This window comes from Pteropus vampyrus, unplaced genomic scaffold (genome assembly GCF_000151845.1).
Source record: "Pteropus vampyrus isolate Shadow unplaced genomic scaffold, Pvam_2.0 Scaffold7, whole genome shotgun sequence".
Classification (NCBI taxonomy): domain Eukaryota; kingdom Metazoa; phylum Chordata; class Mammalia; order Chiroptera; family Pteropodidae; genus Pteropus; species Pteropus vampyrus.
This window is the reverse complement of record NW_011888788.1, coordinates 1,114,056-1,129,949: the sequence shown is the minus strand read 5'-3', so window position 1 is coordinate 1,129,949 and position 15,894 is coordinate 1,114,056. Positions and strand designations below refer to the sequence as shown.

At 41.0% G+C, this 15,894-nt stretch overlaps 1 protein-coding gene and 1 pseudogene across 1 annotated transcript in view; one reads left to right on the top strand and one right to left on the bottom strand.

Moving 5' to 3' along the window:
* CUNH20orf194 (chromosome unknown C20orf194 homolog) overlaps positions 1-15,894 on the top strand; it is a 102,220-nt gene that overhangs the window by 70,213 nt on the left and 16,113 nt on the right. The window contains exons 27-28 of the mRNA XM_011369728.2: positions 4,596-4,721; positions 11,725-11,762. Of these exons, the coding sequence (XP_011368030.1) occupies positions 4,596-4,721; positions 11,725-11,762 (164 nt within the window). The remainder of the gene's footprint in view (positions 1-4,595; positions 4,722-11,724; positions 11,763-15,894) is intronic.
* On the bottom strand, positions 2,307-2,425 carry LOC111746975 (annotated as a pseudogene).

Below are 15,894 nucleotides of genomic sequence, written 5' to 3'. Positions count from 1 at the left end.
TGGGATGGCTGGTCCAGGAGGGTTTTCCTGGGACCCTCAGGAGCTTGAATAGTCCAGTTGAGCAAGGAGCTCCCTGGGAGGACAGGTGTGACAGTATGTACCACTGTTCCATGGACACTGGTTGCAAGGAGCTTCCCTTCGACCTGTTCTGATGCCTTCCAGGGAGGAGCTCCATGCAGGCCCATCACCCCCAGCCCAGAGGAGAACATGCCGGGTCAGGAAAACACAGGCTATACTCTTCACTGGTGTCATTATGGTTGGTGATAAAGACTTTTGACAGTTCTCACAAAGTGCTTTTGTACTATGCTGTGTTTTGTGTGTGTGTGTGCTTGTAATAAAAGTATTTGCAATTGGCTAGTCGTTTCCAGTAAAGAATAGGCCCAGATCCAAAGCCCTGTTTGGTCTCCTGGATGTGATGGTGGGAATTGGAACAGAGCTGGGCCAGTGATGCTAAGGCAGGAGTGTGCTCTCCACCAGGCCATTATTCCTCTTCTTCAGGCCTTATTCTCACTCCTGCCCTGGGCTTCCCTTCTGTCAGCCCGTTCATTCTACTTGTGGGCTGAGGTTGTAGAAGCCACAGAGCAAGAGTCCAAGTGTGAAATCACTCATTTTCTTCTATTTTTCCATTGCTTCTACTGGTCAGATGCATTGGCCTCTATCAGATTTGAGAGTCATTGCGGGGTGGGCCTGGAGTCAAATTTGGCAGCTTAATATTGTGCAGCTGTGATCATTTTCATCTTCCATCACTTCAGAGAGCATCATCGACTCCTTGTCTCTGACTGTACAAGTCTGCAAAAGTGTCAGCTGTCCTGGCCTCTGTGGACTTCAGTGACAGCGTATGGCCACTCACTCACTCTCATACTCTCAGACATAGCTTTTGCCCAGTCACAGCATGCTAGGGACCTCAGATTTCCTGAGGGAACGATATCAAACCATGTTATCACCTAAATGCTATGACTCTCACTACGATACTGTCCTTACAGGCTGGGCCCATTCTTGTGAGGCTCAGCAGGGAACATATGGCCTCCTTTTTGCATGTTTGTCTGCTTGAGATTACTGATGAAGGGAGACCCAAGAGGCTTCTCAGTTGAGAATTTATACTTTCATCTTTATTTATAGGATTCTTTGGGGGACACCTGTGGTTAGGGCAGAGTTTTCTTTCGCCCCAGAATGGCCTGGTGCCGTTCGACTTATTGCAGCAGTGAGGCGAGGTAGGTCATTGAGGGGCAGTGGTGTTGAGTTTTAACATCAAGTGTCATTTTAAAATTAATGTATTTTGAAATGATAAAAATTTTTAAATGGAGGACAGAATAGTGGTTGCCAGGAGTTAAGGATGGGAGTGGAGGACAGGAGGAAGGTGCAGGTGGTTGTAAAAGGGCCACGCAGGGATTCTTACAGTGGTGGGCTATTCAGATCTTGACTGTGGTGATAAATACAGGAACGTGCACAGGCAACAAAATCATATAACTTAATACATAAAACACAGACATAAGTAAAACTGGTAAAGTCTGAATTTTAAAAATTTAATTTTAAGGAATTTGAGAGGTTGTATTTGTTTGCACTTTGGAATGTTGTAAAATCATTCTTCACATTATCTACATTTAAAACAAAGTATCTCTCTCAAAACAAAAATTGAATTAATATAAAACATGTGCCCAAATTGTAGGCTTAAATTGCAAATATAAAACAGAGCCCAAAGGACACTTGAATGGAATATCTGTTATTTCAGAGGAAAGAAAGTTCAAGTCCTGCTGGGCTTTTGTCTTGTTTTTTTTGTTGTTGTTGTTGTTTTATTTTTAATAAAGAGAGTACTGACAAGAAAGAGGCAAACATGAAGAGCCAGTTTTTTGCCTTCATCATGCATTCGGGCAATTTAGCCAAAGTGGCCAGGTATGAACTCTGGCAGCTGGTGTGGCCTGCTTCTGTGGTAAGGGCTGCCTCCTTCTGTTTGGAGGCCACACCCAGGATAATAACTATAGGGCAGAGGCCGGGGAGGGGCATCTAATAGAACCCGCTTAATAAGTAGAGTGAATGACACTAGGTGCCTCCTCTCTTGCCACAGTGGCTCCGGGCTGCAGTGCCCTGATGCATCATATAGATGCATTGGCCTCACCAAGGACTCTGGGGCCTGTTTCATTCTAAACTAACTAACTAACTAACTAACTTCCTTCCTTCCTCTCTCCCTCCCTCCCTCCCTCCCTCCCTCCCACCCTCCCTCCCTCCCTCCTTCTGCGAGGCAACCCTTGGTTGACTTCACAGATTGCAAGGACCTTGTCAGCTTACAATCCCCTATTTTTTATTTTTTACGCCTACAGCACCTGGTCTTCCTAGGTGGTCTCCCATCCAAATACTAACCAGGCCCAACCCTGCTTAGCTTCCGAGATCAGACGGGATCAGGCTTGTTCAAGGTAGCATGGTTGTAAACTTAACTTTTTTCATTAAAATAAATGAAGATTAAAGGAATACTCTAAAAATCTGGGAATTCCTCAGCTGGGAATAAATAGATTTATCCCTAAGGATAAACCTATTATATTAAAATGATTAAAATCTTCAGGATTGGCTCGTAAGTCTTTCACTTCTTTTCTTCCCTAAGAAATGAGAGTCTCTCCAGGCTCATACCAAACATAAAAAATAAAAAGCCCTTACTTTTTTTAGGATCAGGGAAATATGATGCTGAGGAACAAGGCTGGGGTACTTAACCATGTGAGTGAAGTGTGTTAAACATGACCACAGAGATTTGGGGCAGGGTGCAAGCATCAACCCTGCTTACCACACATGCATATGGGCTCCACAGGCCCACATAGACGCTGAGAACCAATGGAAAGAACCCCACGTGGTCATACACACAAATACCCAGACAGGGAGAGAAGCCTTCGAGAAAAGCCAATGAGCAGAGGGCTTGCTCTTAAGGCTCTCTGGCTGCCAGGTGCTTATGGGGGAGCTCTAGAACCTTACGCACCCTGTTCTTTACTGAAACACTTCTGGTTGTTGTTACTGCTGCACACTTAGGGGGTGGGGTGCTAAAATTGTGATCAAGAATAAAGCCAAATGCCCTTTTACAGATGAGCTGTATATAGCAACTCAGGAAATGGCTCAGGCGAGCTATACCTATCCTCCTAGCTACCACCATTGGCCTTCCAAGGGCCCAGGCTAGATCTTAGGCCCATACAATCCACAAAACTACCCATCAGCTTTGCCATCCCTCCATTGAAACTGATCTTTTGGTGATAGGCTGGGTCAGCTGGGAAAATGTTTTCCACAAGGTGAAAGGGAAGGGTCCCCTCTTGGAATAGCCATGGGTCTACTTGGGGTTGAATGCCCAGTTTATTCATCTACCCTGCTTTAGGCACTGTAGATTACACCACTCAGCAACTACCTTATGTTTTAGTTACAGACATAGACTATAAACAAATGAGAAAATACAGAGTATGTAGCTGATGTTTAGTGCTTTGGAGAAAAATTGGGGTGGGAGCAGGCTGTGCCAGAGGGAGTATCACATAGGCTGTATGAAATCGAGGACACCTCCCTTATAAGGGAGTCAGGAAGCAACTCTTGCAGACATCTGAGGGAAAAAGCATTGCAGGAGAGGGGACAGTGCATGGCAGAAGGTGCCTGGAATGTTCAGAGAAGAGCCAGGAGGCCAAAGAGCCAGGAGGCTGGAGTCAGGTGAGGAAAAGAATAGGAGATGAAATTTTCCTGCAGTGTGGGGATCAAATCATAGAGGGCTGTGTGGCCACTGTAAGGGTTTTGGCTTTCATGCTGAGTTGGATGGAAGTCACTCAGTGGCTTAGCACAATGGGATTTACATTATTCCTCTGGCTTCTATACTGAAAATAGGTTGTAGGGAGGCAAGGACGGAAGCAGGGAGGCCAGTGAGGAGGCTATGGGGGTGACATAGGCAAGAGATGGTAGCAGTTTGGACTCCCAGTAGTAGTTGAGTGTGTGAAGAGTGATCTCGTTCCAGTTATATTTTGAGGATTGAGGGAAAAAATTGAGTCAGTGATTACTCCAAACAAATATTTTGGCCTAGCTGCTGAAGGAGTGGATTCTCCTCTGCTGAGGACAAGGCCTTGGGAGGAGCAGGCATGGGGGAGTTGCATCATGAACATATTAAGTTCTGAGTGAAAATATCAAATTGGCTCTGGACAGACAGGAGATACAAATGCCAGTGGTATTTGACATGTGTCTGCTGACCTGGAGAGGTACCTCATGATCCTCCTTTCTCTCTTGTCCACATGTTCTGTGAGGTGGAAGAAGAGGAAAGAACTATTTTTAAAAAGTAGACCAATGTCGGAGCTTTCAACTTGACTAGAAAATGGGCCTAAGGACACCGAGTCTCAGCCTCAGAGGCCCAGAGTCACCTGTACAGGTTCCTCTTTACCCCCAGATTGGGAGAATTCTTCCACTCACTCTTGCAGTTATGAGGACTAATAGAACTTGGAAATGCAGAAGTACCGTGGACTTTAGGGGCTCTAGAGTGTGAAATCATATGACCCAGGAACCCAGTTTCAGGCTCCTCCTTTTGATCTTTTTTCCACCCCACCCCTGCTCTGCACCCCCAATCAGTGAACTAATCATTCCTTTTCCTTCCCCAGGTACACAGATGTTATTGATGTGGTCCAGGCCCTACAGACCCATCCAGACTCAAACGTCAAGTCTTCCTTCACCATTGGTGCCATCACGGTGTGCGTGGAGCCACTGAGCTGTTACATGGAGCACAGGTACATTCTTAGGACCACCTCCAGCCCAAGGACATGGTGTGCTGAATGTAAAGAAAGCGATTTTCTCTTACCCACTAGAAGGAGACACATCTTCATGTGTGTTTGTCTTTTGGAACACATTGGTCTATCTTATATGTAATAAATGCTATTATTTATAGTGCCAGGTTCTCAGAAGACTGGCATCCTCTTACCATTTTTGTTTGTGTACTGAAAAGTTGTTCATCTAGGGCAGTAGAACTTGAAACAGCTTCTCCCAGAAAGAAAAAAAAAAAAAAGCCCGTGACAGCCTTTTCTTTTCATCTTTGCTACAGGGGAGGGGCCTTTTTCCTTTCTGGTCTTTTTATGTGTATGCTTTTTTACGTTTGTGGTGTACATATAATTTTATATCCTTATTCTTGGTTTAACATATAAACATATTATGTAGGTTAACATACATATGTTCCTGGATCACAGTGGTAATTACATTTTGATTAATTATGTATGTGGATGGACATAACTGTCTTAACCATTTCTCTACTGTTAGTCTCATATGATGTCTCCAACTTTTCAGTATTATAATGCTGTAGAAACATCTTTATCCATATAAATTTCTCAAATTTCAAATAATTTTCTTAGAATTCCTCAAAGATATGTTATTAATTAAGTGTATGACCCGTTTTTATTACTCTTTATTCACATTTCCAAATTGCTTTTTTGAGTGAGTTTTACAGTCTGTACTGCCCCAGTGGTGTCTGGAAGTACCTATTTCAACACGAAAACATTCCTTAGTGGGGAGAGTTTCAAGCATTACAGTGTCCCTTCATAGAGCTATTTAATTTCCTCTCCCTTTAGCCTAGTGGAATACATCCCACATCTGTAATCATATGATCTTTCCAGCTAGTCCACATTATTGTTATCTTCTGGTAACTGGTTGATCTATCCTAAGACCTTCATCTGAAAAGGCTCCCTTCCTATTTGAGTCCAAATTTGACATCTTTATGTTTCTCATAAAAATACTTTAAAGATTACATCCCTCATCACCTTGACTGACCTCAAGTGATGTCTTCACCATTCTCTCTTTAGCTTTGACCTAAGTTCTGCTCACCCATAGAAAAGCCAAGGTGGTCTGCTTTCCTTCTTTCTTAATTTAGGTTACTGTAGTAAATGCAGGGCATCACCGTTGTACTTTGAACTGCCATATTGACTCTTCCGTGCCACTCTTTCTACCATTCTTATCTTTTCTTTTTCCAAAGTTTTTATTTAAAGATGAATTAAAGGAGGAGGTCTAACATAGAACTAGTTACTACCATAGATATTACCATAAAAAAGAAAAATGTACAAAAAGATAGTAATAAGCAAACAGCAGATGGAGGCTGCTCTTCAGAAGAATTAGCACAGACAAGTACTCTTCTGCACTGTCAAGAAAAAATTAAAAGGAGGCGCTAACAGGGTGTGGAGAGAACTCAAGGAAAAGATCTAAAAGACTGGGGAAATGGAGCAGGAGGAATCTTCTTGGGATGATGAAAATGTTCTAAAATTGAATTGTGCTGGTGGTAGCACAACTCAAAATTTGCTTTAAAAAATCATTGACTTGTATGCTTAAATGAGTGAATTTTATGATACACAAGTTAAACCTCAATAAAACTTAAATAGAAAAGATCCAGGGAGAAAAGAAATTCAGCTAACAAAAGCAGATGGAAGATGAACTGTTAGAGGTCTAGAAAGAAAATAAAGATAATAATAAAATCACTATGGAAATGAACATCTCATTCAAAGGCAAAGCAATTCTCAAACCTTGTTGGGCTGTGAGTTCCTTCACCAAAAAACAGGGTCTGCTTACCATACATTCCCTCATTCACTTTGCTCACTGCCCCTCGGAGTCTTACAGTACATCTTGTTGGTAGAACTTAGGGCACAGTCCTGTACCTGACTACAAGAAAGGCTGGAAAAGCCATTTTCTGCCATTTACAAGAGGGATGGGTTTCCTGAGTCCAAGTCTAGGAAAGGTGTTTAGAAGGTTCTGGGAAGTCTGATATATGACAGATATGCTCTGCTATGTTTATAACAACACTGTTTGTAATATCAAAGAACTGGAAATAATCCAAATACTAATTAGAGATAGGTTAAATTTGGGGATATCCATATAATGGAATGTTGCACAGGCATTTAAAAAAAACAAGTAGATTTTTATGTACTAACATGGAAAATGCCCATAACATTTTGTGAAGTGATAAAAAAAAATGCACTTTTTTAATGTTTATTTATATGTTTATAGGAAATATCTAGAAGGACATATACCAAACTGTTAATAGTAGTTTCTTCTGGGAAATGGCTACTTCCTTGGGAGCAAGTGTTGGATAATGGGGAATCATTTGATATTTTATAGTATGTATGTATATTACTTTTTAAAAATATAATAGCTTTATTGAAATATAATTACTTACCATAAAGTTCTTTTAAAGTCACTCTCTATTCCTTCCTCTTTCCAGCCCTTGTCAACTACTTGTCTACTTTATGTTTCTGTGGATTTGCTTATTCTTGACATTTCATATAATGTTTTCAAGGTTCATCTATGTTTCAATACTTCATTCCTTTTTATAGCCAAACAATATTTCATTGTATGGCTTTACTACATCTTATTTATTCATTCATCAGTAGATGGACATTTGTGTGTTTTAAACCATTATAAATGATACTGCTATGAACATTTGTGTACAAGTTTTCATGTGGTCATATGTTTCCCGTTCTCTTGAGTATATACCTGGGGGTAGAATTACTGGATTATATAACAACTACATTTAACTTTTTGAGGAGCTGCAAGCTATCATGTATAGCCACTGCATCATTTACATTCCCACCAGCAATGTGTGAGTGTTCCAGTTTCTCCACATCTTCACCAGTATTTATTGTCTGTATTTTTTATTTTAGCCATTCTAGTGTGGGGTGGTATCTCCTTGTGGTTTTGGTTTGCATTTTCTTAATACTAATGATACGGAGAATTTTTTCATTTGCAGATTGGCCATTTGTGTATCTCCTTTGGAGAAATGCCTGTTTAAAGCCTTTGCCCATTTTTAAATTAGATTATTTGCCTTTTTTTATTGAGTTGAAAAAAGTTCTTGATATGTTCTGAACCCAAGTTCTTTATCCATTATTTGATTTGCAAAAATTTTCTCCCATCAGTTTTTTTATTTTCTTGATGGTCCTTTGAATCACAAAAGTTTTTCATTTTAATGAAGTCCAATTTATTTTTCTTTTGTTGCTTGTAATTGTGATATCATATCTTTGAAGCCACTGCCTAATCCAAGGTCACAAAGATTTTACTCCTGCGTTTTCTTCTAAGTGTTTTATAGTTTTAGCTTTTGCATTTAGGCCTGCGTTCCGTTTCGAGTTCATTTTGTAGAAGGTGTGAGGGTAAGGGTCTAACTTCATTCTATATGGGACTATCCAGTTGTCCCAGCACTATTTGTTGAAAAGACTTGTTCTTTTCCCATTGAATTGTCTTGTCACCCTTGTCAAAAAGCAGTTCACTATTAATGTAAAGGTTTATTTCTAGATTCTCAGTTCTGTTCCATTGATCTATATGTCTGTCCTTATGCTAGTATCACTGTTTTGATTACTGACTATCTTTTCAGTAAGTTGTGAAATTGAAAAGTGAAAGTCTTTCAACTTCAATCTCGTTTTTCAAGATTGTTTAGGCTAGTCTGAGTTTCTTGTATTTCCATGTAAATTTTAGCATCAGCTTTTCCATTTCTGCAAAAAAGATAGTTCACATTTTGATAGGAATTGCATTGACTTATAGATCCATTTGGAGATTACTGTCATGTTCAAAATATTGTCTTTCAGTCCATGAACATGGATATGTCTTTTCATTTATTTGGGCCTTTAATTTCTTTCAGCAATGTTTTACAGTTTTCACTGTACAAGTCTTATGCTTCCTTTATTTAATTTATTCCTAAATATTATATTCTTTTTGATGTTAATATAAATGTTTTCTTAATTTCATTTTGCAGTTGTTCATTGCTAGTATATAGACGTCCAGTTAGTTTTTGTATGTTGGTCTTACATCCTGCGACCTTGCTGAACTCATTTCTTAGTTTGTTAGTTTTGGGGGTTTGGGGTGGACTCCTTAGGATTTTCTGTATACAAAAGCATGTGAGGGTTTTCTGTACACAAAAGAGCATCCTTTCCAATCTGGATACCTTCATTTCTTTTTCTTGCCTAGTTGCTCTGACTAGAACCTCCAGTATAATGTTAAGTACAAGTGACAAGAGCATCCATCGTGTCTTGTTCTTGATCTGCGGGGAAAAACATCTAGTCTTTAACCATTAAGAATGATGTTAGCTATGAATTCTGTATTATTTTTATAATAAGATTTTTTAAGAATTAAGTTTTTAATACTCTCATTTCAATGCTTTTTTTTAAGTGGGTACCTTAACAGAAAAAAATTGTATCATTGCTTCTAGATCATATTTAAAAACAAACAAAAAACACAGGTGGGCATAGTGCTTGTTTTTCCTTTCTGTGAAGTGGGCATTAGTGTAGCTTCTTTAATTTAGGAGATGGGCTTAGTTTAGATTTAGGATGGGTCTTTGTGAGATTTGTCTAATGTCTTTATTCTAGAGGGTTTTATTCAGTGAGTTTCTTCTGAGTGTCTGCTGTGTGCCAGGACCATTCTACTCATTGAGGGGGCAGAAAAGAACAAGAGCCCAGGTCTCTGCTCTTTTGGTGTCTACATTTTTGTGAATGTGCATGTAGGAATTGTGGGTCCCATGTTTTGAGGCAGAGTAAATCAGTATCATTTATTGATTGATTAAAATTTTATATAAATCAGGTACTTGGTTGGCACACTGCAAAATGCACAATACCATACCTGTGGAAGGCTTAGCAGTATATTATAATCATAGCTATTTCTGTTATTCAGAGGAAGAGCTGGCCAATAACCAATATAGTATACCCAATATTTCAGTGTTTGTCAGTACAGAGCATATCTGCTATGTTTTAAGACTCCTATGCCAAGCACTATTTAATCATGTTACAGTTTAGTAGGGTGGAAGAGATGTAGAGAAGGAAAGAAGTGAGCTAACATTTACTTTGCACTATTTGTCTGGCACTGTGATGCTTTAACCCTCTTAATCCTCAGAATTTCCCTTTAAGACGCAAGCATCATTATCATGTTTTACCATGAGGTAGCTGCTCAGAAAAGTTAATTTTCCAAATGCCACACCAGTGACTTATATACAATTAATCATGATTCAGAGTAGGAAGTACCATAATAAAAAAAAAATGCAATTTTATATGAATTATAAAGAAGCAGTGATAATCCTAGTTGGATTAGGAAGGAAAACATATGAATTTGAAGGACCAAGATGCCAAAGATGCCAAGATTTGAGAAATTGCATTCATTTTAGGGAATCACATATATGTGCAAGTCTATGTTTTCTGAATATTTTCCTTGCATCTGCTTAAAGGGAGCAGCTTCATGACCTCATTCCCTGTCAGAGGTTAAAAGCATGAGCTTTTAGGATGCCTTGAAGGGCAGCTTTGCTCAACCTTATCTAAGATTCCTCTGGTGGGAATTGCTGTGGACTACTGTGAAAAACAAGCAGTGTGCTAAGAAGGGCCTTTACGGGCATGCACTCTAAAGTCACAGGCACTTGATGGGGACAGACACTTTCCAAGAATGTATTTGCTGTTTGACGGCCTCTTTAGTGCACGACGAGTGCAGTGAAGTCAGTGAGTTCTGTTCTTGGGAGACTCCAGTGTGCATATTCCAGGGCTCTTGACCTTGGCTCAGAACATATTGGGGCTCTTCCTTGGAATTCTTCAGAAACCATGAGGGAGTCAGTCAAGAGACTAGATGCATAGACCAAAAAGTGGTATTCATCCAACTCACTTATCCACCAAAATTGGTTCCAGTGGTGTGTGTCTGGCTGTTTTCAGAAATCAAGTAGGAGGATGAAGACTTGCCACCACCAAGGAAATTGTAGGAGAGAAATTTCTTCTGTGTTTTCAACGGCATTAACACCTGCCACTTAGATCAGCAACAATTCAGAAATATGGTTTCAGTAAGCATATCAGTTGCAGGGAAAGAAAACACAGGAGCTCTGTGGTGCCAAGCAGACCTGGGTCCCTGCATAAGTCTTCCCACTTTCCTAGCTTCATGTGAGGTCTTGGGCAAAGTGCTTAAGACTGCCTATTCATCCTAAACCCACTCTTCTCAGCTTTTACATACTCAAGGCACAGGGTGGTTGTGAGGACACAACAAGATTGTAGATGTAAACCACTTGCATGGTGCCCTACCCCATAGTAAGAACTTGACAAAAGACAGCTATTCTCATTAGTTTTGTCTTTCTTCCCTGAGATTACTATGATCTTTTAGTTTTAAAGCGTTGAGAATATGAGTTTTTCTGTGGAACTTCCTACAGAGCTACAGTTATTAACTATTTCACAGTTTAGATCAGTCACCCTCACCCACTTCAGTTGCGATCCAATCAGTCAGTTTCTTGCTTCTCATTTACTGTTAAAACCCAGAATGTTGTTAAAGGGAAACTGGCATTCTAGTGTACACATAAGGGGAAGCATGGCAACTTTGGCACTGAAGGCCCCTGGCAGAGTTAGGTGAATGTAGTTCTCTTACTTTTCCCTTGAAATTTCCCCTTTACTATAATAAGATCAGTACATATCTCTTTATAAATACATATTTAAACAAAACAAAACAAAACTCTCTTTCTCTGTTTTCTATAGTCTAGAGACTGGCCTTACTCCAATATCCCCTCTTCAACATTCCACCAAGAGTTAGCCACTTAGGGACTTCTATGGGGTTCCTGGCTTAAGGAGCTTTGGTCCAAAGCTGTGAAAACCTCTAACGTAACTTTGGCTATCCTTAATACTCGTTACTGCCTGCCGCTTGCCCCACTGAGTAAGTCATCTTGGATATCAGTGATATTCACATTTTTTGTGGGAAATAATCAATGACAACTCTGACATTAATGATGTTAAAATATTTCTCTTTTTTCCTCCCTAGGTTTCTCTTTCCTAAATGTCTTGACCAGTGTTCACAAGGTAAGCAATGTGTTTTACTTCCCATTTGCACGCCTTTCAAATTCATGCTCCCACCTACATTCTAAAAGTTAAAACATCCAAAATTGGTCCAGGGAAAACTTTGATCTCTTTTACTTTTATCATATTTGATAGGCATATTTCTTCCAGAATTTGTCTGAATGATGACGAATTGCCATGGCAACACCTCTCCTGAGCTGGTATTAAATCTGCCCTGGATCATCAAGATCTTGATGCTCCAGTGCTACAAGTGCAAACTGTGGCACAGTAGGACCTTCTCCCTTAATCCCTCGCTACATACACTGGGATTTTCCATACCTCCTTGGTAACATTTAGAAAAATTTACCCATTCTGTAGGTTATACTCAACCTTACATTGTCCTACCATCTGGCAACCCTGAAAGCAGCACTTTTTAGTCATATTAGATATGGTGTCTGGGGACCCAGAATAAATTCTAAATTTCCTGCAGTGGTGATAAAATGTTTATTGTTGTCAGAAGACCTGGGATCTGGGCTTCCTGAGCCAGCCCAGCAAGTAGAATTGAGACAGAAGAAAATAACTCAGTGTCCTCAGCACAGTTTTCCCTGCTGAACCCACTGCCGGTCCACAGGGAGCAGAGACAACAGAGCATGCCAGAGCCGCTGTCTTAGGAAACAGCTGAGCTGGGTGCTGCACAGAGCAAGAGGCCGGGTCACTGGAGGAAGGAATGTGTATGTTGGACCGCTGCACCAGGATTCTCGAGTCCAGCTTTTAAAGGCCCCTGTTGTTTTCCAGGCACTGCACCCCAGAAGCAGAGTTGGATGGGTCCTCCCACAGTACACACTTTAGGTAGATTAAGGAGATTTTCTGAAGTTTGGGTCTGCAGGATCTGATGACAGACTAGATGTGGGTCAGGAGTTGGAGGTATCTGGGATGACTCCTAGGTTTCTAGCTTAAGAGATTAGGAAGGTTGGCAGTACCTGTCCTTGAAATAGAATGCATAGGGAAAAACATAGGAGATAACCAAGGAAAGCTATCTGGTCCTCAGATACATGTTTGGAAATCATGGTCAAAGCCAAGGGTGGTGTGGGTTATAGTCAACTCCTGTCCATCACATTATCGCCTTCAAACTGTACCTTGTCTCCTTGGCACTTTCTCCCTCGGTGCCCCTCTGCTTCTTTTGCACATACATATAGCACAGGTGGTCAGGCTGCCCTGGCAAAGAGTCTTGGAGATGTGATTTGTTTTCACTGTCCATGAATCTGGGCTGATATTAAAAAACCAACTGCATTCTCTCTGCCACTTTGTAGACATATTTCATTAATACTGTCTCCCGACTCAGTGTTCAAAGGCAACTTGTGTCAAATTCTGTGCTTTTATAAAGCTAGGACAGATACCTTGGAGGCTATATGTGCTGTTTTCTGAACTCTGAGGGGCTTGTGGAGTGACAGTGCCTTGACAAATATCTTTCCCTTGCATCTGGGCTCAGGGGACCCTTTGGACTGGTCTAACATGGCTCACCAGGGGTATGGGCTGTCTGAGGAGGAAGCAGATAAAAAGCAAGTACAGCCGATCCTTGAATAATACGGGTTTGAACTTGAATAATACAGGTCCATTTATATGTGGATTTTTTTTTTCAATAAATACTATAAACATATTTTCCTCTTGGTTTTCTTAACCTTTTCTCTACTTCATTATAAGAATACAGTATATAGTACATATAACATACAAAATAGGTGTTAATTGACTATTTATGTTACCAGTAAGGCTTTTGGTCAACTGTAGGCTGTTAGGTGTTTGGGGAATCAGAAGTTACATGTAGGTTTTTGGCTGTAACACCCCTAACTTCCATATTGTTCAAGGGTCAAAGATTTGGCGGCTCACTTGGAGGTGGGATCTGCCACCAGTAGACAAACAACTCCACGTCCTGAGAGAGCATATTGCTTTTCTTTAATTCTGTAGATGAGTCAGGCTTCCTGATTTATTGCTTTTACAACAAAGGATTATTTTACAATGAGAAAAGGACTATATTGCAGCCTCAAGATAATGTGTATTACAGAAATCTAAGGATTAGGAAATAATCTCGGTGTTTAAACAACTAGAAAGGCTCATTACAGTGCTAGCTTGAAAGCAGAGCAGAGATATTTTACAATCATGCCCTGCTTTTAGAAGTAGCTATAGATAGATTAAAGAAGTGATCTTTGTTTTTTCTTGGGCTGCTGGAAGCCTTTAGCCCAGACTGGGATGGTTAGACAGACCTCAGAGATGTTCCTCCACTGTTGAGAGTAGGTCAGGCCATGCCACCTACTTACTCACAGCACAGACTGGTGAAACCTTGGCCAAATCTGGTTATCCACTCAGATACAAAGCAGAAGGAAGCTGGCCCAAGCAAGATGAAACCGCCCACCGTGGCCTCCAGATAACTGCTGTACCTGCCTCACAGATGGCATTTCCTCTTGGCTGGTGGCAGTTTGCATAGCTGGCCTAAGGAATGCTTGGGATAATCCTTTTGCTTGTTTCCTTATAAAGAAAAGCCCCTTTTCTATGTCCAGTTCTTGACCTAGAATCCCAGGCTCACAGGATTTGTCTACACAGTATTTGTGAGGCAGACAGTACATTGGGCAAGATGTCAGCAACCAAGACCCCAACCTTCTTCTGGGCAGGCCAGGCCTGTGTTTGTGACCCTGCTGTTCTCTCTTTAGGTTGGCATGTTTGCACTACTTTGACTCCAGTTTCTTTTGCCCAAGAGTATACTAAACAGAGCCCTAAGGCCTATAGGTCTTCACTCAACTTTTCCTGGCTCCTCATTGCAAGATACATCACAGCTATTCTTGTCTTCCACCCCTGGGAATCTCACCATCCTCTTGCAGGATCCGACTCACGTATCTGCCATCTCTGGAATGTGCTGAGCCTTAGACAACCCTGTCTGCTTCCCCACTGTGCCACATTCTGGGCCTGGCCTCCTCACCTTGCCGCAGTCAGTTTCCAGAAGCCCCAGTCACTTCCTGTGGCTGCACCAGGGCAAGGGGTTCTGGCATTAGGCTCACCAGGCTGTCTTTCCTGTCCCCTCCACCTCCCCCAGCCTCCAGAGTGACCTTCCTAAATGGGAACGGGAGTATGGACACCATCAGTGTCACCTTCATTAGGAGGCATCCCTGACATTCTGGCTGAGGATGGTTCATCCTAATGTTACAGCTTCCGAACAGAAAGGGCATGTGAGGAACCTTTTAAAATAGAATAAACAAAATGCTAACATAATCTCCATTTGAATTTCTAAGTCATGTGCTATTACCAGAACTAGATCCTACATGGAAACCTTGAGGACAGGGGTTTTGAATGTGATGGAATCTTTTAAGAAATGTGATTCTGTGTATTCCTATATACTTGTATATGCATAGACTATCTGAGGAAGCATACCCAAATCTGGTTATCAGTGGTTGCCTCTGGGGAAGAGAACTGGGGCTCAGAGGAGGAGAGAGGAAGAAACTTTGTACTAAATACTTTTTTGTACCAAAACATATATACACCAGTAAGCCTTAGAAACCTTTTCAGATGCCTGTCTGATGAATGGGATTTGCTCAGACTTTTATGTGGGAGAAATTTTGGCATGTAGGTGCCCCACAGCATAGCAGCTGCCTCGGAGGTCAAATGGCATGCATCTTTTATTGCACTTGATTCATTTGTTCATTTATTCAGCACATCTTTATCCAATGCCTGCTCTAACCCAGCCCTGGGGCATTAGCAAAGTCTTCTGGTAGTGATTCTATTCAAACTGTCTATGCCCTGAAAAAGAAGTTGAGCCAATAAAAAGTGGAAAGATGGTTTCTGGCAGAAGGAACAGCAAGAATGAAAGGCCTGACGGTGACCAGAGAATGCCCAGGGCATTGAGGAAGTGTGGCATGACACATAGGTCAGGCAGGCCAAGAAGATAAGATACTAGCCAAAGTGTAATAGGAATGCATTGAAACATTTCAAGTTGAGAAGTGATATAATAAGATTTTCTTTTTTGAAAAATTACTCTGACTACAGTAGGGAGAATGAAATTGTAGTAAAGGAAGCCTGGAAGTGGAGAGATTGAGCAGTGATCTAATAAAAAAGAGTGGTGGTCTGAACTAGGTGAATGGTAGCAGGGATTGAAAGTGGTTGATGACTCCAA